The sequence below is a fragment of the Mirounga angustirostris genome, unplaced genomic scaffold, assembly GCF_029215605.1.
Source record: "Mirounga angustirostris isolate CCGP_5_RB_7025 unplaced genomic scaffold, mMirAng1.0.hap1 SCAF_7, whole genome shotgun sequence".
Lineage (NCBI taxonomy): Eukaryota > Metazoa > Chordata > Mammalia > Carnivora > Phocidae > Mirounga > Mirounga angustirostris.
The window spans coordinates 27896318-27921405 of NW_026991715.1; the positions used below are offsets into that span (position 1 = coordinate 27896318).

The window sequence follows — 25088 nt, forward strand, 5'->3', positions numbered from 1 at the left end:
GGGGGTGACGGGGAACTGCAGCTGGTCACAGGATATCAAGCAGAGCCCTGTAATTGGGGTTAGAGGGATGCTGTGAACTGGAAAGGCACCCACGTGTCAAGCTCGCGGACACCACCCACAGGGGACGGCCACACTCCCTTCTCTGCTCATGTCACGGGAGTACCTCCACCATCTACCACGAGAGCCCTTCCTGCCAGCCAATCAAGAGGCCTCCCTCCCAGGCCTGGTGAACGTTCGCAGTAACGGCACCGAAGTGGCATCAACGCGGAGCAGGAATACTTTTCTGGAAAGCAGAACTCCAGGTAGAGGCTGGGGTTGGGGGAGAGGATGCTGTGGTTCGGAGTCCTCAGTGCACTTACTCCCCACACCCCCAGGCCTGCTGTTAGGAGCAGGGAGCTTGCAGGCGGTGTCCGAAGATGCCTCACGCAGGATGCACATATCACCTGCTTTAAGCAGAGGCGGAATGTTCTCTGACATAAAGGGGCTTCCTCTCTTTGCGACCACCCCTCTCATCTCAAGTTTGGGCCTGGCAGCACCCTCCCCTCTCCTCACTGCTGAACTACATGAGGTCTCTCCTGAAGCTCCCTACTCCTGCCTGGCCAAGCCTCCAGAATCCTCCTGCAGGATTTGCTTTTGGTGTGGCCGGGTGGCAGCCTGGAGAAACCCTAAAAGCCCCTCCCTCCAGGCGCAGTCATAGACCACCCGCCAGGGTGTGTAGCAGTTCCCCCCACCCCCACCCCGACATGCTTACAGCACAGTCCTAGGCTTCTCCAACACCACCAAGAAGACCCTTTCTCCAAAAAGAGCAGAAGCAAGGCCTCCCTCTTCCCACCCATGCTCGTCTACCTTGTTCTTAAAGCTCAGGCTTGTTGCAAAACAAATTCCAACAAATTCGCGTATAAAAGAAACCAGTGCTGGCGACCACCCAGGACAGGCCCCAGAGCCGAGCCCGCCCTGGCGCTGACTTACGGAAGGCTGTGTAGAGCTCGTGGAGTGTCAAGAAGCCGTCACTGTTGGAGTCATCAAATCGGAGGAGGTCGCCGGGCGAGCACCCCAGGAAGTCCTCGTCCAGATCCTGCTCCTTCAGCACGTGCTGCGGGTGAGGAAAGGGATGAGGCCAGAGCAGGCAGTAAGGGTAGGGCTCTGGGCCTGGCTGGAAGATGGCTTAGGCCAAGAGGGACTGGGGTCGCCCCCCTGAGGGTGGGGTGAGGGCTCCCATGGTAGCTCCGTGGGCCATGGGGAGCACCCCATGCTCTCTGGTTTCCTCTCGCCTGAGCCTCTCCTTCTAGAGATGAGGCTCAGAGAGGGCAGGGACTTTCCCGAGGTCACACAGGGGTTGGGGCAGAGTCAGGATGAGCGTTCAGGTGTGTTTTCTCCCCATTGGGGCGGGCGGACCCCAGACACCCTTGGTTGGGCACGATCCTTGAAGAGCCTGGTCTACCCCTTCATGCCGCAGATGGGGAAACAGAAAAGAGAAGGAACCTGATCAGACAAACGTCTGATCCCATGGCTCCCAGCTGTGTAGGGCGGGAGGGTCACTGCTGCATCCGTGCACGCCTGCCCAGCCCCCCAGCCAGCCCTTCCCAGCCACAGGGCAGCACTGGGGAGCCACAGAACCCCTTCCCCCCGAGAGGAGCAGCTGCCTCGCTACTGACTGGGGCTGAGCTCCCCGCCTCTGCCTACCCCGTTCTGCCAGGGGCACAAGCGTCTGCCCGGGGGGATTCTGGCATGGGGCTCTGGATGCGCCCTGGTGAACTTTTCTCTGGATGTGGCCTCCCCGGCATGACCAGCCACAAGCCAAAAGGAGACTGTGTGTGGAAATTCCAGGCACCCCTCGCTCAGCTGGAGCCGGAGGCTGGGGTGTCTGGGACTAAAGTCTTGCAAGGAAAATGCTCAGAATAAAATCTTAGAAGAAAGAAAATTATTTCATTTTATTTTGGGGGGGCAGGGGGACAGAGACATTTTTTCTTTATTTAACAGTCTCAGCTTGGCCTGCTATACTAAAGGCAATTTAATGTGATAACGTTAAAAAAAAATGACCCCTCACCCAGCAAGTAAGTGTTCAATAAAAGGGAGATCAACCATAATGCTGGAAATCAATCTTGTAAAGATGGAAATTTCCCCTTGTCTATTTCTGCATTGGAAATTGATTAACTTTTCATAGGACCGACACGTTTTTCCCTGACGCCTTTGATTCAGTGTCAGGGAAAGGCCCCCTTTAGCTGGGCTCTGCTTGGCAGGTTTATGAAATGGACTTTAAATACATTAAATTTTGAAGAGGAGATCATAGCCCAATTACCATGCTTGTTAATGGCTTCAGGTGCCTCTGGGCACATCCCCGCCAGGTCAGAGCAACAAGCCCACGAAGGGTCTGTGTACCTGTCAGCCACCTGGGAGCCCCGTGGGGCTGGGGCAGCAAGAGCCCGCAGGTGCTTCTAAGACAAGCCAAAGCCACCTGCATTCGGTGCTCCCTGCACAGCCATCTAGTGCGGGGGCCTGCCAGATGGTTCTTCTTTCAGGTAACTGTAACTGACGGGGCCTGGGCTTTTCCCAGGGTGGCGCGGGTCATCTGTGGGTGGCTGGCCCTGCTCCTTGGGGTCTTCCCCATAGCTGGGAGCCAAGTACGCCTGCAGGTGGTGGCATGGTGGCTGCCAGGGCTGGGATGTTGTGTGCCTGGGCCTCCTGGGAGGCAGGCTCTGGATGGACTGGCACGTGTTGCCCACGTGTGGACGAGCAGAGCAAGGTCTGCAAGTGCCTGAGGATCTGCGGTTCCCAGCGCACACTCTGCAAGCAGACTCTGGGCTGGCTGGAGTAGAGGGCCTTGAGAGGGGGACCCTGCATGGCCAAGCCTCCAGGTGACCGCTCTGTACTCAGGTCTTGTGACAGGACGGGTTGGCAGGCAGACGGACAGACCGGCCCCATTGATGATGACGGTGGCATTGACCCCGAGTACTCCCACCTACTGAGAGTGTGCCACGTCCTAGGCACCATGCAGAACACCTCACGTGCCTTAGCTCCTTTCACCCACCCGCTGACCCTGGGGTGATCACAGACGAGCAACAGGTGCAGCGAGGTGAGGTGGTCTCCCAACACCCACTAGCTAGTAAACACCGGAGGCGAGGCTGGAACTCAGGAAGCCTGACCAGAAAGTCTGTGTTCTTAGAGACTACACTACACGGTAAGGGACTCTTCTGTTTCCTATGTCATAAGTAAAGGGCCTTGCTTAGTGCCATGCACACCGAGGATGCTCAGTAAATGCTAGGGCACTCCCCAGCCCCGTCCTTCCTACTGACCTGGCCACAGCTTTTCTAAGGTCACTGTGCTATGGGAAGGATTTCTTTAAAGTGGCATCAGAGGTGGGGACTCATCCTTAGTATCTATCCTTTGGGTGGGCACTCTGCGGGCTCTGAGGAAAGGCTGTCCCCACCCCACTGGCCAACTTGGGGAGGCTGACCTCACCCTGGCACCTGCCTGGTGTGGCTCCAGGCCGTAAGAGGGAGACCAGCAGAGTGGGACAGGAATGCAGGTCTTTCTGGCCTACCTGGCCTGCCTGTCTGCCGGCATCCTAGAGGCCCTCCCGAAAGCCAGTCACTGCCCCAGCACCACCTCCAAGCTGGAGACAGGGACACGTGTGCTGTGCTTGGGGAGGGAGGCAAGCCACTGGGTCCAATCCCAAGTGTCTGCTCAAACGGAAGAGCACAGCTTGGGGGTGGGCAAGGGGGGACGCAGGGCTTCCTGCAAGTAAACGGGCTGGGTGTTGGGTTGTGGATATCTGGACCCTACAGAATGGCAAGGTCCTAGGGGGGAGGACTCGGGGATGCCCAGGTGATAGCCCCCAGCCCCTACTTCCTTTCAACATTCCTGCTAAGGAAGGCAGAGGACTCAAGGAGAGGAGATTTATTTACCAGAGACTAGCCCCTCGGAAGTGCATCTTTTGCCAGCTAGCTGAGAGCACTTCAAAGCTTGTCAATATTGGCTGAAGGTGGCTGGTGGGAAGAAGACACTGACGTGGGTTTGTTTATAAGATATTCTCAGAGGCACTCAACACAAGCTCTCTGACTCCCAGGGGAAGGTCTGCTCTTGCCAGAGAGAGGCCTCCTTAGCGGCCCATTAGAGAGACAGTTACAAATGATTCTGCTCACAGGGATCTCCCCGGCTCTCTTTATCTACACCCCAGATGGAAAAACCTCCATAATTCGGTGTTCAGTGAATACCGTACCCACCTGCGCCAGTTCAGAGCTACTGAGGTGGCCGTCCCCGTCTGCATCCAAGTCCGTAAACAGAGATTCCACCAGGAGGCGCTTCTGGGAGGCCGGGTCTTGTCTGCTGTCCTCATCTGGGAGCGGCTGCCGGCGGGTCTGGAGCGCCATAAGGACATTCTTCAGGCGGGCGTAGTTGGCCATGGTACACAGGTCAGCTGGAAGAGACGGGTGACGTTACTGCCGCGAGGCTTCTCCGCTGGTGTAGAGAAGAGGGTCACCCAGCCCGCTCAGGTAGAGTTCTTGGGCATTTACTGTGGGCAGTGCGGGCACACCTGGAGGAGATGGGGCCGGTCTGTCCGTCTGCCTGCCAACCCCTCCCGTCCATAGTTACTAAACACTGAGCACATGCTTCACAGGACACACGTGCTGGAAGGAGCCAGTTCGCTCGTCCCACAAATACTTACTGAGCACCTACTACATGCCAGACTCAGGGCAATTGCCGGATGCGGTGGGGAGGTTGGTCCGGGGGAATTCACAGCCGTGGCTCACGGCAGCTTTAGGAAAGCCGGCCCCAGTTCTATTCTGTAATAGCTCGTCTTTGCCTTAATCCCACCTTAAAGGCTGCTTTTGAATCCTTGGCCTCAGAGATGAGGGAATTTGAGTTAACAGGACTAATAAGCCCTGCTTAAGTTAATTAGGTACATTCCCAGAGCTGGATTACTTCAAAACAAACGTGTGTACACAAGTCTATGACCACGAAACAAAAGGAAGCTTTAAGAAGTGAAAACTGGAACACACAGCCTGTGACTCTTCGGTCTTTTATCTTAGGCGTGCTTGCCGATTGGCAGCAGAACCACACGGTGTTTTGGCAAATGAGGCCCATGAGGCACCGTGACATGATGCAGTTTATCTTGCTGGTGACGGGCCAACTGGGGTGAACACCATACGGGGCTCAGCGCATGGCTGAGGCCGTGGGCCTGTTAGCAGAGTAGGATGGTCCCTCTTGGGGGGAGGGAGCGTTTTGGCACTTGGCTTTGCAAAGTCCCGGGGCATGGGCCTGGGCTCCCAGCCGCCCATCCCACTGAAGGCCAGCGTGCTGCTGGCTGCACGGCTGGGAAGGGACTGGCGGGTCTGGGGCTCCTCCCCTTCATTCCAAGGCCAGTGGAGGGTACCAGGTAATAGCTCAGGGTTGGGAAGAGCACTGGCCCGGGAGTCCACTGGGTTTGAGTCCCGGCTTTGCCGCAGCCTGAACGTGCACCTTGGACGCGGTGCCTCGGTGATTTCACCTGTGAGGTGGGGACTACAGGGCCTCCACGTGGGGCTCTTGGGAGGGTTAAAAAAGATCCGCGCATAAAGGGCTCAGGGCTGGCTCGGCACCGAGTCAGGGCCAGTAAAATGATAGCTACTCTCTCCCTCCTTATTACTGAAACCACATTTGCTGAGGAGCAACAAACAAGGAAGCTACGTGGTGGGGAAAGGCTGATGGGGGAGTCTGTCTGTTTCCTTTCCTCCCTCCCTCCCTAGACGGGCCTCGGCAGCCCAACCACTTTTTCTTGTGCTTGTTTGTGTTTCTAGATTTTCTTCTCATTTGGGGTCAATTGATTCTCGTTAGAAACAGATGCCTGTTACCATTTTCTCCTGCATGTTTATTTAGAGAAAAATCAATTGTTGTGTTCAATATAATCAAATTTATTTGCTCTCTGGGAGTCTCCGTGCTCTGAGAAGAATGGCTCTCCCATCACCCTAACCTGGCTAGTACCCCTCTTGGGCCTGGGAGGATACCCATTCCTGGGAGCTCTTAGGGCCCCCGATGGGCAAACCTGATTCTCAAGTCCATAGAGGTGCACAGTGCTGAGAGCACTGACCTTGTCCCACTACAAACCCACTTCTGCCCACGGGCCGATGTGGTGGCCGGCTGGCTTTTTCTTCTTCCTGGGCCCGGATAAAAGTCAGTTTAGGGCAAGGGGAAGAATAGTTTTCTCCCAACCTTCCCCCACCACCCAGCCTCCAGCAGACTGAACTGCAGTCCTGGCAAACGGAGCAGAAGTGAGGACACAGCACAGGAACGGTGTGGATGGTGAGAGGCTCCCGGTGGGAGGACCTGCGGGGACCACGCAGAGCCGGGCTCCCTGAGGGATGGGTGGGGCTGAGTAGGATGGGCAGATGCATCTCGTTCCTCACAGACCGTGCTGGGGCACACATCCCCTGTGAGCTGCCTGCTGCCAGGCAGGGCTCCCACAGTGGCAGGCCAGGGAAAGCACTGAGGTGGGTCCCGTCGGGGGGAACCGAAGCCATCTCTCCAGGCTCTGCTCCTCCTCCTACACCCTCCAGTTTCCTGTGAGTTCAGAAGCTCCTGACTTCTCCACCCTGGCATTGCCCAGCACACACCTCCTGGTCAGGAAGGTATGCACATGCCTAGAAATCAACCTGGAGGAAAGGGGTGGGGAAGGCTCCGCTCCCCGGGCCCCTGGCCTTGCCCCCTGCTAGGGCCCACACCGGCCATGCCGCTCCCACCCTTTGCCAGCATTTACATTCCAAGTCTGTGTCAGATGCCAGTGGCTTGCTGGGACACAACGGAGCTTCCCGTCCTGGGCATCGGAGGTGCCCACAGAGGGGGAGCTCACGAGGCTGGGCTGAAGCAGCCTCCCTCGGGGAGGGCAGTCCAGCATGAGCCCCGAAGGATGAAGGACGGGGAGGGAAGACCATGCAGCAGGAAGGACGCACGCAGAAGCAAGCTGCACAGTGTCTGGAGAAAGCTGGTGCGGTGGGGTGGGGGTGGGGGAGGGGAGAAACGAGACAAGGCTGGAGGGAAATGTGGGGCTAAGGCGGGATGCCAGGCACTTCCTTCGTCCTTCTGTCCTTACTGAGGGCCCTCACCTGCCTGGAGTGTGTGAGGCCAGAGATGAATCAGGGGGCTCCTGGAAGGGAATCCTAAATCCTTCTTTGTCCCAGAAGCAGTTGCACGTTACATGAATCTCAGCATCAAATAATGAAGCCATTGGCCCAGTGCTCCTGAGTTCCTCTCGTGTCCCTATGGCTTTGGGGAATTAGGATCACCAGAGGGAAGACACCCAATGGTGGCATTTCTGCAGCCATGGAGTTGGCTGTTTTAGTCAAAATCCCCACCCTCTCACTGGGACACCCTTTCATGCTCCATCTCCAGGAACGACGGTCCTCTGGCAACCTCTCCCCACCTGAGGCAGGCCTTGGGTTCCAGGACGCAGAGCAGCCTAGCAAGGCCCATATGAGGGATAGCTTACCAAGCCCCAATTGTGTTTTTTCCTTCCCACCCCCTGGTGTGACCATGGGAGCAGACTGGAGTGGCTCATCGAGGGGGAGCTGGGGGCATTTGTGGATCGGCTAGACCCGGCCTTTAGCTAAAGGATGCTGCTGCTGGTTTTAAATAGTTGTCTTACAGAAAAGAAATATGTGTCCATCAAAGAATGCTTGGAAAGTACAGATGAATATAAAAAAAGAAAAGACATCACTCAAATCCCCCTCCCAGTGGTTGGCATGGGGTTAAGCAGGGCCCTCTGAGCAGGGGATGCAGAGCCCAGGAACCAAATGAGCTGAGCCCCTCGTTGGCCCTTGTCCACCTCATGGAGCCCCGAGGCCTGGCCCACGCAGCTTCTGCTTTCTGATCTTCCTTTTTCCCTTACCCAGCTTGGACAAGAGAGGGTCAATACCCCGGGGTTGGGTTCTTAACTTCAGCTGGTTCGTCCCTGACCCCCACCCAGCAAGCCCACACAGGGCACAGGAAGAGGCGGGGGTGTGGAAGGACAGACCGGCCACTAGAGCGTGCTCCTGCCCGTGGCTCGGCATTCACTCCCCCTCTATCTGGAATGCTCTTCACTCAAATCTCCATGGTCCCTGCTGAGACATCACTGCATCTAGCATCCCTGCCCCTATTTGGGGTGAGCCTGGGCCCCAGGGGGTGAGAGGGATCACCTGTCTCTGAAGTAGGGCAGAGCCCAGGCTTTACCTTTGGCCCTCTGGACCCTGGCCCTTTGGAGGGAAGGTCTGTGGAGGGGGCATGGCAGAGGCCTGGGGGCCACAACCCTCCTCCCCGGGGCCCTGTGGGTGCTGACCATGATGCTGGTGAGAATGGCAATGGCCAGCCCTGCCTGGGAGCCCCGCACCTGCTGCCTGTGCAGTCAGCCTGGAGTAGAGTTCACTTCCCCACTAACCGATCCACGGCTGCTGGGACTTCCAGAGAGAACTCTGGAGAGCAGGATGCTTGCGTGTGATGTTGGGGGCTGGGCCTGAGCCGGCTCAGCAGGGGCTGCCGAGCTGGGATGTGAGGGGACCTGTTGTATGCACCAGCGGATGGACACAATCCACCCCGCAAACATTTCTCTCCACATGCTAGGAAAGTCATTTAAATGTTTCCTCTGAGTCTTGGTGGTTTCCAGGTAAAGAGAGATTTGTGTCACGAGTAAGGGTAGCCTTGGCTAGGTCAAAGCCTCTGATGAGGCTTGGAGAGTTCCAGGGAGGTCCCCTCTGGACCCATAAGCTCACTGAGCTCTGACCACAGCCAAGGCACTCCTGTCTCGGGGCCTTCTCGAAGACTTTCTCTCCTTCTCTTCTTTCTGCTTTCTTCAGGGCCCAGCTCAGCCTCCTCTGCTGGGAAGCCTTGCTCCTCCTGCTTGCATACACAGAACCGCCTCCCTGTCTCCAGCTTCCTACTCTCTGCCCTTTGTGGATTGCTTTTTGTGAGCCTGTCCTCTTAGGTTGGGCTCTGGGCTTCCACAGAGCAGCCCGTGAGGCAAGGACCTAGACTGAGTAGTATGTTTGGAGATGATCCCAAGAAATGCACGGAAGGAAGAGGGAAGTGAGACCGGAGAGGGGGAAAGCCAATGAAGGGTGGGATGCCAAGCAGCTGGAGCTTGGTGCCATGGAACCTTCGAGAGACTGTGTCCCGCAGGCCTCAGAGCTGCTCCACTCAGGTGTGAGGGTGCGGGGCACTCTTCCGCCAACTTCCGTCCCTTGTTGGCCAAGGGTTGCTTCTGGGGCACTACCCGCCGCCCTGTCCACCACTTCTGGACTCCCTACATGAGGATTGAGCACATTCCTGAAGCCTGCAGGGGCCCTGAGGATGAAGATGTGGGGACCCAAGGTTGATGCTGTCAGTCAGGGTCATGGGCAGCTGTCCCCCAGAGGTTGCACACAACCTCGGGGGTTGACTGAGGGAATCTGGATGGGGCGTTAGCGTCCATCATATCCCCTCCATGGGACGGGACCGGACAATTATGCACACAGCACTAAGGTGTGAAACGCTTGTTGAGTGAGTTAATCAGGGACTATGGGTGACAACCGAGTCTCGGGGCTCCAGGGCAGGCTGTCTCATAAGGAAGCCAGGATGATGGAACCACCCTGTAACAACCTGGCATGTGACTTCATCAGAGGCTGCTGATCAGCCCCATCAATAATGGTCATCACAAGGCTGGATGGAGCACTGGACGGGGAGTCAGGAGACCATCTGGTTCTACCTTGACTAGCTATGAGACCCTAAGAAAGATGTTCATTTCCTTGCCCTTCCTGCCTCCACATCCTCCCTCAGAATGGGGGCAGTAATAATCCCTCACTACCGTCCGGGGTCATGACGGGAAAGAAAACGTAAAAGGACTCTCTGCAAAGTCCAAGTAGTCAGCCAGGCCTGAGGGCTTCTCGGGATGAAGCAGGCCTGACGCCCCAGGCGACCTGGAGCATGGCTCATTTGTCACTGTCCCTTTCACCGATGCCCAGGGCCACCGACGCTCCTGCTCTGGGGCCCCTCAGGGAGGGAGGCTCATGGCCCAGTCAGCCTGACAGAGACAAGCAGCCCGACAGGCCCTTGGAAGAGCCCAGCTCCCTTCCTGCCAGCCTGGGGGCCCTCGATGTGCAGTGGCCACCGGGGCAGCCCAGAGCCCTGGCCCCAGGCTTCCTGCCAGCGCCTGTTTTTTTGGTGTGTGTGGGGGGGCTCCTTCTGCTCCCAGACCAGGGCTGCTTTGGCAGATAAAATATTGATCAGCCTGCTGAGAAGCCCAGAGTGTGATCCTATTTTCATGTCAGAACTTGGTAATGAACTACATTTATCAAGCCCATTCTGCATGAGAAAGGTCAGCCACAGATCTAGCTAAGTTGTTATGACATCTCATTAATCTAGTTCCCTCAATAATTGTCCCTCTGTGACGATTCTAATGTTCTCCCGTCCCAGCCATACTCCCTCCACGCCAAGGGAGATTATTGTAGCAGGAGCACGGGCACATCCACATTTAATTTTTTGAGCAAAGAGAGATAGGAAGCAGGTAGCAGCCTCTGGAATTAAATGTCCATCAAAGGAACACTGTCTAGTGCAGAACAAAGGGAAGCAAGGGAGACACTGTGAATATTCCATTAGCCACGCGTGCCCCTGCCGGACGGGGCCTCAAAGGGACCGTCTTCGCTCTGGGGCAGGTGAAGCTTCCAGTTGCAGGTGTGGATAGGGCTAGGAGCTCCAAAGAGTCAAGGGAAGCGGGTCTGTGCAGTGTGGCTGGGGTGGGGATGGGGGGAGACACCATTCAGGCAGTGGGAAGCTCAGGTTCTAACTGGGAGCAAGGGACAGACCATGTGGTCAAGGCCCCTGACGGAGGCCCAGGTTCTGGACACAGGAGGCACCTGCAGGCAGGGGAGGGGGTGGGCTGGAGACACCTGGCCCCAGGGAGGGAGGGAGGGTGGTGAGGGTTCGGCTTGGGGCCAGCCCTGGCTGCCTCTCTGCCTCTCTCACCCCCAGCCGTTCCATCGCCAAGTCCTTTGGCCTCTTCCCCCAACATACCACCCGTGTGAAGAGCTCCCCTGTATGCTGCCCCCATTCTCCGTTGCTACACTCTGTCCAGCCTCTCTCCCCGTTCCTATCTGTTCACTGCTGACGGTCAGGCTGCCCTGGGACAGCGGAAGCCCCTCGAGGCCAAGGTCTTGCCTTGGTGCAGCGCATGCCCAGCACCCAGCCCCGGCACCTGCACGCAGACGGTGCTCACTGAGTGCCTGTTGCCTGGACGACTGTGGAACCCTGGGTGGATGGGCACAGCCGGTGGGGTCAGAGAACGGCGGCAGCGTGCCCAGAGGAGAGAGGACGATCTCAGCCCCCTGAGCCACAGTGACCGAGGTCTGGAACTCGGAGCGGGGGGCTCGGAGCCCATGTCATCTGTCCCGCCAGTGCCTGCGGGGGGGCCTTGTGTGTGATGTGGGGGTGGTGGGGCAGCTCCAGCAGGTGGCACGTGAAGCCATGCTCACTGGCGTCCAAGCTGCCCTGTGCTTGCCAGGGGGCGTGGACCCTATCTCGTCCACTGGGGCGCCCCCAAACCCGCAGTGGTGGCCCCACAGAATGAAGTCTGGCATGGCCAGCCTGGGGGTGGTGGTGGCAAGGTGGGGAGCCACAGAGGGACTGGTGCCCCGCTGGACACGAGGTTGCACAGAGGTGGCTCCTCCGAGTCACCCCTGGTGGGCACACACAGCTCCCTCTGGAGCTGGACAGGAGGATAATGTAAGTTTGTGCCTGGGGGGACCCGTGCTTGGAACAGCAGCTCCGGCAGGGAGGCCTGTGGGTGAATTCGGCCACAGCACAGCTTGGGGAAAGGTCCAATTCCATACTAGGGTTCTGATCAGTAAGTGAGCCCAAAGCTGACACTGGGGACCCTCTGTGCTTTATGCACAGGTGGCTTGGGGGGGCCGCGGGGGGTGGGGGGAGTCCAAGGCCACTGTGAAGACCGCACCCCTTGATGGCCATCCCTCAGTGGGGCAGCCCTGCATGTCAGGAGTCCCCTACAAAGTCCAAACTTACTGGACAAGGGAGCTCAGGACAGATTACTCGATAGGAAGGAACTCTGCTACCAACACCAGCAATCCTTTCGGGGATGGGTGTGGGCTCAGGGACAGGGAGATGGGAAGGAAGGAAGTGCGGAGGAGAGGGCTGGGGGACTGTGCTCAGAGACCCCAGCCTGTGGCTGCGGCATCTCCCTTCCTGAACCACATGCAGGCCGTTCCTTCACCAACTGCACGGTCGTCAGCCGTACCCTCGAGCCACCCTCACTGGGAGCTAGTCCTTCCCGGACCTGGCAGGGTGGCCCGGGCCCTAGGCTTGGACCCTGAGACCCTCACGCGGACACCCCCAGAGGGGCCCAAGGGAGAGGCTGGACGTGCCTACAACCTTGGCTGCTGCTGGATCTGCTCACGGGCCGACTCTCGCCCGACCTGCACCCAAACAGCCGCAGCCCTGCTTCCCGTGCTGTCCCCAGCCTGCCTGCTCAGTAACGTCACTGCTGCCCAACCAAGTGCGATCTTTACCACCAAAGCAGAAACTTGACTTAATCATCTGGCACCGACATCACGGCTGCACGTGGTTGTGTTACATGGGTCTCAGCTGCGATGTGTCATTCTGAGGTCTATTTTGAAACCTCTAAGCTGTGCAAAGAGCAAGAAGCATTTTACTCCCAGATCTAATTTATGAGCCGCCATAACTTCACTGGAGTTTAGCTTAAGAGGAACAGATGTTTAATTCGATGTAAATTTATGAACATTAACAATCTTTCTGCTGCCATTTCTGAGAAAATTCAATTAACGATAAATGCCAAAACCAGTGGGTTTATCTTCAGGATAGTCTTTTGCCAACACGGTGTAGTTTTGCTTATGGTGTTGACCAAGCCACAGAATTATGAAAATTCTAGGAGATAGTGAAGCACACGTGATATGGTCTTCTCACAGTCCCCAACGAGAACAGGTGTGCCCTGAGTCACACCACCTGGTGACCCCCGGCTGGCTGGCGCCGGAGGCCTGTAACTGCTGAGCAGGTGGGTCACCATCACCCACACTCAAGCACCCTGGGGAGGTCCTTCCACTGTGACCTAAGCCACAGCTACTGGCTATTCCCCCGCCTTCCAGAAGCGGGCCGACAGGCTCCCGAAAGGCCCCTTCTCTAAATCTGACCTTTCTGCCAAAGCCCACCTCTAAGAAGCTGTGTTTGTCTGCTCCAAGCCCCACACTCTCAGCTTGTCCTTGTCCCCAGCCCGTCTCCTCCTTAGATCGTGTTCCAACGCCTCTGTGTCTGCCGAGTGAAGGTCTTCACTCTCGTAGAGCACTAGGCACGGTGCCCCACGGTGGGCATGGGCCCCGACCATGAGGACACTGGTGAGTTGCTGCCTGCCCACGGCCCGCAGGTACTCTGCTGACCTCCTGTTTCTCCCGTCCCTCCAAGCTCCACCCGGGTCCCCTCCTCACCCATGAGTCCTAATGCCAGAACCGACAACGGGCTCACCACACTCATTAGGAGCCCCTCATCCTTCCAGGTCCCAAAGGCTGGCCACCTGTCCTCTGTCAGTGTCCCCTGTTCTTTCTCCTGGGTGCTCTAGGAGTCATCCCAGCTGCCTTCGAATGCTCTGGGCTGAAGGCACAGGGCCCACTTTGGGTCCACAAACAGACTAAGACCAAGACTCCACATGGCCTTTGGCCCTGCCTGGGCCCAACCTACCCAGCACGCAGACCACGTGGCTCCTTCCACAGCTGCGGCAGCTCCAGCACAGGGGGAAGCAGCCAGCTCTCCCCGTGCCTGACCTGGCGGATGCAGCCTCATCTCGATGTTCGCCCCAGTATCAGGTAATTGAAATTAACAAAACCACCCAGACCTTTGTGAGATAAATGGTACATTTGCTCATGAATGCCTGGTTCCATTGATGTTGCTATACAATCTGCCATCTGACATTGACAATCCTCTCTTCTATTCCTATTAAAGGAAGCAAAATTGGTTGGATTCCTGGGAGAGGGATCCACAGACACTTTTTATGGTTGACTGGCACATCTATCAGGTGGCCCCGGAGTGAAAGAGTAATGTCTGAAAACTTGAATAAACGCTAAAGCCCTCTGGCAGGAAGAGCCTGAGTTTTTACTCTTGTGTTAGCAGGAAACACACAGGCAACCAGGATCCTTAACAAGTCACTGATTCCTTCTGGAAGGAGGACACAGACTCCACGCAGACTCCGGCTCTCCCACGGCCCTGTCCCGAGCCCAGCGCCTGCACACTCCTGCCCCGCCCCTCACACGCACCAGGAGGAGAAACAGGAGTGCTGGACGAGGGGACCGCCACCAGGCTGGTGGCGGAAAGCTGCAGCTCCTGAGGGAGGAGAGTGTAGGGCCCCACCCCCGCCCTCCGTAATTCCATTCATTTTGTTGAATGGATGAGACTCCATCCCCCCCAAACACCTAACCAAAGGGAAGGGTCCTGCTATCAAGATGGAGAAAATGTTACTCCTCAGGAGTCAGTGATGCCCAGGAATGTCACTGCTTTGAGCCTTGAGCTGCTCTGGTCTTCGAGGGGTTACAGAGCTGAGCGGGACCTCAACTGTAAATTTGTTTACAACTTTGTCAGGAATGGTTCACCATTTTGGAGCATCACATCTCCAAAAACAATGTCACTTACGTACTCGAAGTGTCAACATAATGTGCCCGTCACAGGCTCCATCTGCAGCTGCTGTGTTCATAGGATCCACATAGTAAGTGCTGACATCTGACTACCCTGAGTCAGTATAAGCACTTGGTGTCTAAACATTTACATATTGAAAGGCATAGTTTATTCCTACTACTTTTCTTTCTTTCTTTCTTTTTTTAGAGAGATTGAGAGAGAGAGAGCACGTGCAAGCTGGGGGGGCGGGCAGAAGGAGAGGGAGAGAGAATCTTAAGGAGGCTCCACGCGGACCAGACACGGGGCTCGATCTCCTGACCCTGAGATCATGACCTGAGCCGAAATCAAGAGTCGGACACTTAACCGGCTGAGCCACCCAGGTGCCCCCCTCCTACTTTTCTTATATTTCTCCTTTATATCACAGTTTGAATAAGACACGCATTCCTTTCAAGATGATACAGGGGCTCTATAAAATATTTGCCATGAAAAGGTGGCTTTGGGTCTGACAGGGTTAAAGAAAAGTGATCTATGTGAACAATTAGAATCTGTGGCCTTCTTTTTCACCCAGTTTTTTTTTTAATCACAATGAAATATACATAATGTAAAATCTAGTATCTTAACCATTTTTAAGTATATTGGTCAGTGGCGTTAAATATATTCATAATTTTGTGCGACTATCAACATCATCCATCTCCATAACTCTTTGCACCTTGTAAAATTGAGACTCTGTACCCATGAAATAACAGCCCCCATTCCCGCCTTCCCCCAGCTGCTGGCCACCCCCATTCTACTTTCTGTCTCTATGATTTAGACTACTCGAAGTTATCTCATGCCAGTGGAATCATACATTATTTGTCTTTTCGTGAGTGGCTGACTTCACTTAGCGTGATGTCTTCAAGATTCATCCATGTTGTTGTGTGTCCTAATTCCCTTCTTCTGTAAGCCTGAATAATATCCACTGTATGCACAGACCCATGTTGCTTATCCATTCATCAGTCAGTAGACATGGAGTTGCTTTCAGGTTTTAGCTATGATGAGTAGCAGTGCTATAAACATGCATGTACAAATATCTCTTCAAGACCCTGCTTTCACTTCTTTTGGGTATATATCTAGAAGTAGAATTGCTGGGTCATGTGGTAATTCTATTTTTTTTAGGGTTTTATTTATTTATTTCAGAGAGAGAGAGAATGAGTGGGGAGAGGGGCGGAGGGAGAGGGAGAAGCTCCTTGCTGAGCAGGGAGGCCGATGCGGGACTTGATCCCAGGACCCTGGGATCATGACCTGAGCTGAAGGCAGACGCTTAACTGACTGAGCCACTCAGGTGCCTCTATTTTTAATTTTTTTTTTAATTATTTATTTGAGAGAGAGAGAGCGCGCGCACACACACACACAAGGGGGGAGGGGCAGAGGGAGAGGGAGAGAGAGAATCTCAAGCAGACTCCCTGCTGAGCACAGAGCCCCACACGGGGCTCCATCTCATGACCCATGAGATCATGACCTGAGCCGAAATCACGAGTTGGGCACTTAACCGACTAAGCCACCTAGGTGCCCCAGTTTTAATATTTTTTTTTTTTTTTGAGGAAACACCATACCATTTGCCAAAGTGGTCTGTGCCATTTTCTATTTCCACCAACAGTGCACAAAGGTTCAAAATTTTCCACATACTTGTCAACATTTATTTTCTGTTTTTTGGTTTTTGTTTTTTTGACAGGGGCCATCCCAGTGGGTGTAAGGTGGTGGTCTTACTTCTTTTGACACTCCTTAGTCCTGAGATGTTTAAGAGAGTGGGAAGAGTGTGGGAGTGCACCTGGGAGTGAGTGGCCCTGTGGATACGCCATGCACATGCGCGTACCTGTGCACAGCCCCAGCCTATGAAGGCCAAGCTCGGGGAGGCAGAGAGCGCAGAGCCACACGCCTGGGCCATGGAGCCCACCGGGTCCTCGGCACGCAGCGGGCAGCAGCCCCCGAGGAAGAGGCTTCATCTTGGCGCATGTCCCACTGAAGAAAGAGGCCTCACGTAGGCACCACGGAGGCAGGGGCCAGGACCTGCCTCCTTTCCTCTTTCTGCAGATCTGGGCTCTTTTCTGTATCTCTTCTTCCAGGACACCCCTGGGAGGGCACGAGTGCTCTGGCCAGCAGGTGAGGAGGCTGGGGCCGGGAAGGCCTCTGAGCACCTGTCTCGTATGCCTGGCGCGGCCTGTGGTGTTTTTCTCACCACGGTGCTCGCTCGGCGGTGTTTGCTCAGACACAGCGATCTTCAGCTTCTGAGCTGAGCCAAGGAGCCACTTGGTTTTAGAGGCAACCAGCACAGATGCTCCCCCTCTGTGGGAGGGGTCTGTAGACTGCAAATCCATGCCATCGAGCGACCGTCTCCAGGAAAGAACTGCTCACATGTTAGCACATCCCACGTTTCTACCTGTAGAAGCTTTGCTGGGCTCGTGGGGAGATTTACTTTGGAAGGAAAAGTATCACAGGGAAACCCCCTGAGAATGTCTCAGAAAAGAGCGTGTGCGCAAAGCCGGGGATTCGTGCCTTGACATGGGCTTGGCGGGAAATGGCATTGCAGAGAAGAATTACCTGAACAGAGATTCTGAGGTTTGAAGATTTATTTGAACCCGTCTGACTTATGGGACTGACAGTAAATCCCAGGTCAACGCGAAACAAAACAAAACTCCACAACAGTTCCGAAGGAGAACCACACAGTCTTTGGGGGAGAGTTTTGGATTCTTTCCAGTGCTTGAGCTGCTGGGAGGAGGGTGGGGAGGCTCTTCTACCCCGCGTCTGCACCGCTGTTCTGGGGATTAACCACCCTGGAAACTCATCCCTGTGAAGGGAGCAGCGGAGACTCATCTCTGTGAAAGCCGGCCCCAGATGGGCCGTGTCTGAGCCGGTGAGCAGGTTTGGAGGCCCTGGTTCGTGTCCAGAACCCAGAGCCCGGCAATGCGAGGAGCCAGGGGCCGGCAGGGAAGGGCCGGCAGGGGGCATTAAGCGGGGAGACCAGGGTGTGGCTCCCCTGACCGCTCAGAAGGCCCCTCCTCCTGCAGCAAATGGAGCTATTCCAGGCATGGCTCAGCGCCCGGCGGGCTGCGTGGTTCCCTCCCTGGCACGCTGGGCCAGCAGTCTGATGGGATGCTGGTGGAGGTGCTCTCAGCAGATGCACATGCTGGGAAATCGCTTTGCCCTCCGTGTCCTCCTTATTCTTAACTTCTCAGATGCCAAGAATGGCCTTGATATTGCCTTGTGTGGCATGACAATGCATTCAGGAGCTTTAAGAGGGTTCAGGACCCGCCAGAGATGGGAGCGAGAGCGACCCTGCAGGACTCTCCCAAGGAGAGTGCGTGCTGCTCAGAGCACCCCGGGGGGGGGGGGGGGCGGACAGGTGGGGGCAGTGGTCCTCAGCTTGCGGCTCTCAGCCCTGAGACCTGAGCCGGGCTGCCACCTGCCTGGTGTTTTGTGTGCACACCCCTTGGGGCCTTTCCTGCTCTGGCTCCAGCTCCCTTCCCTTTAAATTCTAGCCTTCCACGCTTGCAAAGAGACCCCGAGAGCCATAATCATGGAGAGAACAGGCTGCTCTATAGCAGGAGGCGGAGGGAGAAACTGTGCCCCATGTGAGGGGCTCTTCCTGCCAGCCGCCTTGGCTCAGGGGCCCAGGGTTTGGGCTGACCCTCTTACCCAGTGCCTGGAAAAACTGGGGATCCCCAAAGATGGGGAACTCCAGGGCCTCCAACTGGGAGGAGTGACTGGCAACCATTCCAGGGCCGGTGTCCCTTCAGGGGGCCACAGCTGCACTCAGTGAGAGCATTTCCATGTGACCCAGAGGGGTAAGATGGAGGGCGGTGTCTGAGCATGGTAGGAAAGAAAATCTAGGAAGGTCCCCATTGCAGGATGCTCTTCAGGGCCCTCAGACACAGAACCACCAGGGAACAGCTATTCTCAGGGAGTGTGGAGTGGCTGGACCCCCGCCTGAGCTCAGAGGGGTCTTCAATGCCCCATGGCTGACCTCTGGGGCAGAAAAGAGCCCGAGGGCCAACAGAGCTCAATTTTCGATGCCACTAATAATTTTTACTGCTCCCATTCAAAAGTCTCTTCTCCTTTCAGCATGGAGTCTAGAATGGTCCAAGTTCCAAGCTGACATTGCAACCATACTCTTCAGTTCTTAGGGAGTTGCTTTCTGTTCCAAGTGCTGTGCTCACGTGACGGTCGGTCTGTGCCTGCCACACGGATGGGGCCATTTTCTTTCTTTCTTTTTTTTTTTTTTTAAGATTTTATTTATTTATTCATGAGAGACACAGAGAGAGAGAGGCAGAGGGAGAAGCAGGCTCCCAAGGAGCAGAGAGCCCGATGCGGGACTCGATCCCAGGACCCTGGGATCATGACCTGAGCCGAAGGCAGACGCCCAATCATCTGAGCCACCCAGGCGCCCCGGACAGGGCCATTTTCTTCCACATTCTCGTGGAGCTTTTCTTCACCCTCTGGACTCCTCTCTCTTCCGTGGTGCCCTGCCCCTCTTCCTGGGGCCTCCTCTTAGTGGCACTGTTGGCTTTAGCCACCTCTCTGATTTGTCACGTCCTCTCCTCTTCCAAAAGGCAAGCTGAGCAGCAGTTACACTTGCATGGGGACGTGAATGGGGCAGAGCGGGTGGTGCTTCTGGGTGCTGGTAAGATTCTCTCTCTTGCCCTGGGAGCTGGTCACAAGATATGCTCTCTCCGAAAATTCACTGAGCTATACATTTATGATTTACTCATTTTCTCTGTGTGTTATACTTGAATAATATGCTTATTCATTTATTTAGAGTGCAAGCGAGGAGGGGCAGAGGGAGAGAGAGAATCTTAAGCAGACTCTGCGCTCAGAGTGGAGCTCCATGTGAGATCTCACGACCCTGAGATCATGACTTGAGCAGAAATGAAGAGTCAGATGCTTAACCCACTGAGCCACCCAGGCGCCCCGATAACATGCTTACGTAAAAGAGGTGACCTGGCGTTCCTCGACAGCTGAAAGCTATCAGTTGCTTTGGGTAGGAGCTTTGTCCTTGGCCAGGCCCAGGCCGGGGTACACGAAGGAGGGCGTGGCATGGCTGGGAGTCAGTGGTTCCCAGGAGAGGGTCACCGATGTGGCACAGCAGTAGCTTCTCGGGTCCGTCTGGTCAACAAGTCATCTTGGACTGGGCATCCTTTTGGCCAGGCACCATGTTGTCTGTCTTCCCTGGAGGTGTTGCTTCTTAGCTCAGGCCTGGGTCTCTGGGCAGGAGGATGGGTATAGGGTGGGCTTTGCTGAGCAGCCTTAGGAGAGGGAATGGAAGAGGCTGAGGGTCAGGAGATCCTCACTGTCCTGGGGGCACCCTATGTCACCCCCATACTCAGCTCCCGAGAGGAATCTGGTGCATGCTCACCGCAGAGCTAAGGCGCCGTCACGGGCTCTGTGGGCGTGGCTCTGAAATGCTGTCCCATGGAATACTGCCCCCCGTCACAGGCCTGGATGGCAGTTGGCGGCTCTTGGCGGAGAGGTGTTGGTGTGGAGGTGGCTGCCCAGGCACTCTGTTCTTGCTGAGGGTTTGCCGGGGACCCTGGCACCACAGGGGGCTGGCCTCCTTGGAGCCCCAGGGGTCAGGGCCACATAGCAAGGCCCTAGGACCCTGTCACAGACCATGCCCTGGCCTGTTCCGCCCCAGTTTGCCCCTCCTGGGCTCCCAAGGCTGTGAGGCCTGAAATGAGGCTCCAGGCTCAGGTGCAACTCAACCTCCACAGCCCTGGCTGTGTGGCTTGTGTGACCCAGAAATGGGCATCAAGGGTCACCTCCTCAGAGGGGACAGGACGGACCCTTGTGCAGCCACACCTCCCAGTCCAGTGACATCTGGGCAGCCAGGGCGGATGGCAGGGTTGGGCCTGGAGGCCTTGCAGCCAGTCCCCTCCATGTGAAGCTCTCTCCTGGGCAGCGTCCTCACCTACCCTTCTGGGCACAGCTCATTTCTCCACTCCTAGACAGCATCCCCCTTGCTGTGGCAATCAGGGTCCAGGCCCCACACTTGATTTTCAACATCAGCTGCCCTCCGGCACTAACTTATGCTTTCCAACGTGTGGCACACACCCACGAAACAGCTGGGGCCTGCTGCGCCATAGCGGCGACGTCAGGGACAGGGAGCGTGGGCACCCTTCCTGCGGTGACTGTACCCGCCCCGCCTGCGCCCTTACCCATGCTTGCCAACTGGGGACAGACGAATTGATCCTAGGCAACGTGACTTTCGGATAATTTACACTGAAGGAGCAGAAGGCGCTTTACTCCACAGCAGGAGATAATTTATAACCAGTCTGAACACCTGGCTTGGCAGAGACGGCGACTCTGGACCTCCCCCCTGCTCTGTGGACTCGTGAGCACATGAATTACCACCAGGCTTACTGTAACTGTACATCTCAGGATGAACACAGGCCAAAGAGGCACGGGGCAAAGAACTCTGAACCCTAGCCACTTGCTGGCAGCCCCCATCGTCTGGAGGCTCCAGGAAGCACATCTCCATCCTCCCCGGCAAGCTGGGCTATCCAGCTGGGGGAGGAGACGGGGGTGGGGGGAGTGGGGAGCGAGCACAGTCAGCCTTGAGCAGTCCTGAAGTCCTGTCCCCATTCACTCAGCAGAGATGCACTTGGGGTGTAGGTGCACCGAGTCCTGGGCCAGGCATCGGGGCAGAGAGGGGACAAGGTGCGGGCCCTGCTCTCCAGGAGGTCGGGCCCCAGGAGGTGGAAAGATGAGCACTGTGACGGGCCACATCCTTCTCTCTTGCAGCTGGGGAGGGCTTGCATTCAGGGAGGTGCTGGGGGGGGGGCGGTGGGCGGAGGCTACAGGCCCACGCTGTCAGCTCGGGGACGCATCCTTCCCAGTAAGGCCCAGTAAGGCCCTCAGCCTGCCCTTACCCGAGTGTGAGACTGGGATGGGCACGCCAGGCCCGACCTCTGGACCAGCTGTGCATTCTTACCAAGCGACCATCGAGGGAACTCACGCTGTGTTCTTAGGTGGGGGCTTGCCCCTGTGAACCCTAGGACAGGGCCAAAGGTACATTTCTCAGCTAAGAAGCGGGCTGTCAACAATCCTCTGCAACTAATTTGTGCACACACTTGGCCTTGTTTTTAAAAGGAGAGGAGGGAAAAGTGGCGGCAGGTGTTTTTGCTTGTTTAGTTGGGGTGCATTCACGCTGCATCAAAGCCCACAGCGAATTCAAGGAGTGGGTCTGGATCCGCTTATCAGGATCAAATCCCCCTGAGCAAACAGCCCTGATTATAGCTTTAAATGGCTTAGAAGAACTAATGGATCACAGAAAATAGCGTGGGACTAAAAGTAAATATACAGTGAGGGAGTCTGCTGGCGGGGAAGTGGGGCTTCTGCATGGGGACACCAGCCGTCAATCCAGTTCAAATGGCACTCCTGCCTTAGGAGACTCTTCTCCCAGCTCTGTCTCCAGGTGTCAGGCTGCATGTTACACAGTCGAGACTGTACACCTCTCGGAGCTTTGTTTATTTATTTATTTTTAATGTTTAAAAAAGATTTATTTATTTGACAGAGAGAGAGGGAGAGAGCAGGGGGAGCAGTAGAGGGAGGGGAGAAGCAGGCTCCCCGCTGAGCAGGGAGCCCAATGCGGGGCTCGATCCCAGGACCCAGGATCATGATCTGAGCCGAAAGCAGATGTTTAACTGCCTGAGCCGCCCAGGTACCCTCTTGGAGATTTAAATATGCACCAGGTACCGAAGAACCATCGTTTCGTTCATCAGAAAGCAAACCTAAGAGCTGAAGAAGTGTCCTTTTCCAGATCGGCTAGCTCAGTAGAGTTGATCTGACTTCGAAGTAGGGGATACTGGTTGAAGAAACAGATTTCTTGCCTACAAGTCGCTCATGCTTGTATGGCTCTAGAGGGTGTTGGGTGGTCACAGAGCGTGTGGAGGGTGTCTGGCAGGGGAGTTCGGAGGGTGTCTGTGTATCGCAGGTTGTGTGTGGGGGTGAGACGGAGTCCCCGGATGTGTCTGCCTCCCGGGTCACCCCTGGGGAGACGTCCGGTTGGCAGGTGAGCTCGGGAGGGGTCTGGGCTGAATGGAGCCTGGGACCCTTGGCCCTGCCTGCCCTGGGCATGGCATGATGAGTGCTGGGTGAGCCAGCCCACCCCACCACGTGCACTCTGAAAACTGCCAACTGCCCAGGGATGGGGCAACTTGGGCCACTCACTGGCTTTGCCCACGAGGGGCCCCAGGGGGGTGCCCCCATCGCTCTGCTCCTGGAGGCCCAGGTGGGGTGTGTCAGCCTAGTGAAGCCAGGGCCCTCTCGGGGAGTGGCTCCTGCGGGTGGGACATGAGGTGGTCCCCGGATGGCCTCTTTGCCCTGCTCCCCTCCATCTTCCGCCCTGCTGTCCACAGGCACCGTCGCCTCTCCTCGTTGATGAGGGTACTGACTCTTCCTCCTGCCAGTGCCTTTCTGGCTTTCAGAGGCTCAGGTTCTTTGGTTAAAGGGCGATAATCATGGGCTGGAGCAGGGGGAGACCAGAGAGGTGTCCATGTGCTGCCCAGTCCAGACCCTCTGCTAAGCTCCAGACCTCCTACCGCACTGCTGGCCTGACATCTCCCCACACCGTCCTGCAGGGCCCCTGGACTCAACGTGGCCTGCGTGGAACCTTCCAGGAGACTGCTTCTCCTTTTACACCCCACCCAGCCAGTGGCCCTCCGCCAAAGCCCCCAGCTGTGCAAACCACACGTCACGCATCACCCCTGAAATCCCACCCATCCCTGGCCAGTCAGTCATGGCTCAGGCTATTTCTGCCTCTTGAGTGTTTCCTACCACATCTGCTCCAGTTCAAGGAGACTCTCCACACTACTTGGATGACCACTCCAGCCTGGGAGCCCTCAGACTCCAATCGTGTCCCAACCAATCCCCCTCTACTCAGCAGCTGGAGGGATCTCTGGGGGCGCCCAACTGCCGCGGCTGTCCGGCCTCACGTGGCCCCTCCCGGCTCGCACCCCTGAGCCACTTTCAGCATCTCGAACTGGCCCGGCATCACCTCTGGGCCATGGTACCACAGCCCTACCTCGCCCCGCTTGGCAAATTCCTCATCATCTCTGCAGCTTGGCTGGTGCACTGCCAGGCTGCACATCACCTCCCTACTGCTCCTGGCTGGGTTCACACGCCTCTGTGTCCTTGCAGCACCCTGGGCAAGCCCTGCACGGGGTTTATCGTCTTCGCCGCCTCTACTTGTCCACTCTGCCCTTCTTGTCAGAGCCCGAGAACCCGTGGGCACGGTAGCAAGTGACTGGCATGCAGCAAACACACGGCAAATAAACGAAGGAATGACCAAATGGATGGACATGGAACTTTCATCTACAATGGCTCCTATTGAGACATACATATGTTTCCTTCTGCCCCGAGTCCAGGAAGCCAGAAAACAACTACCAGGTTAACTAAACATAGCTACTCCATGCTCACAGGACTTCCTTCTGCCTCCACTTGGAACCTTCTGTAGCCAGTCCCAACTCCTTCGCATAAGTGGGGACTGGAGAAGAGAACTGAATGAACAAGGCCCTAGCATGAGGTGCTCAGATCTTCTCTCCCTGTGCCCCATTCCCTCATCTGTGCAACGGGGCTGGTAATCTCTGTCCTCGGGGCTACTGCAGGAGTCAGTGGCTAGGACGGCACCTCAGCTGTCACAGAGGAACACCCTGGATGGCTGCGAAATCCTCTTCGCATTTTAATGGGTACGATTCCCAAGACCTTTGGAGTGTGGGGTGAGGGTGGGGTCCGTGGAAGGTTCTGGAAATCCAACCTCTTTCCAGAGCAAACACCTCCAGGGCAACATCCCTTTCCCTTCCGGCACTGAGGAGGGCACCCATGAGATGGCTGTAATGGAAATATAAATTGTCCTACTTCAAAGCACTTTGATATTTTATAATGACCATTATAAACCTGTTCTCTGCATACCACATAAATACTTCAGTCCCACACCACATTTCCTGGTATCTCTAAAGACACCAGGAGAAAAGCAGGGGAGCCATAAAAGAAACATAAAAATACAGTTGCAGATGAGCCTAAAACTCATTTCTTTGAAGCTTAATTGATGGGAAAAGCTTCTGGCCCCAGAGAACTTAAAGGCCCATCATGCAGATATTTGATTAAGTGTCCCTGTATCACGGACCACACTAAACGGGAAATCGTTACACTATAATTGCAAATACATTAATAAAATGATGTGGGTTTGTTTAGGACATAAAGAAAGAATGAAATAATTCGCTCAGATAACTCAACAGAAATCTAGGGTCTGCCCCTGGGATGGTTGGAAGCAAGGGCTGTTGGGGTCTCAGTCTCGCTGGCCCCCCTGGAGAGCGGGCCCGGCCTCTATTTAGGGAAGCTCTGGGGTCGATGGAAGCATAGTCAGGCTTCAGAACCGCGGCAGGGGTCCAGGTATGTGACCCCTGAAGGTCCTCGGAAGTTCCTGTCTGTGGGGACCTCTGACCACT

The 25088-nt window shown here is 56.0% G+C and overlaps 1 protein-coding gene across 1 annotated transcript in view; it reads right to left on the reverse strand.

Moving 5' to 3' along the window:
- FSTL4 (follistatin like 4) overlaps nt 1-25088 on the reverse strand; it is a 382903-nt gene that overhangs the window by 113597 nt on the left and 244218 nt on the right. The window contains exons 4-5 of the mRNA XM_045892606.1: nt 4224-4417; nt 970-1093 (exon numbers count right to left, since the gene is read on the reverse strand). Coding sequence (XP_045748562.1) covers nt 970-1093; nt 4224-4417 — 318 coding nt within the window. The remainder of the gene's footprint in view (nt 1-969; nt 1094-4223; nt 4418-25088) is intronic.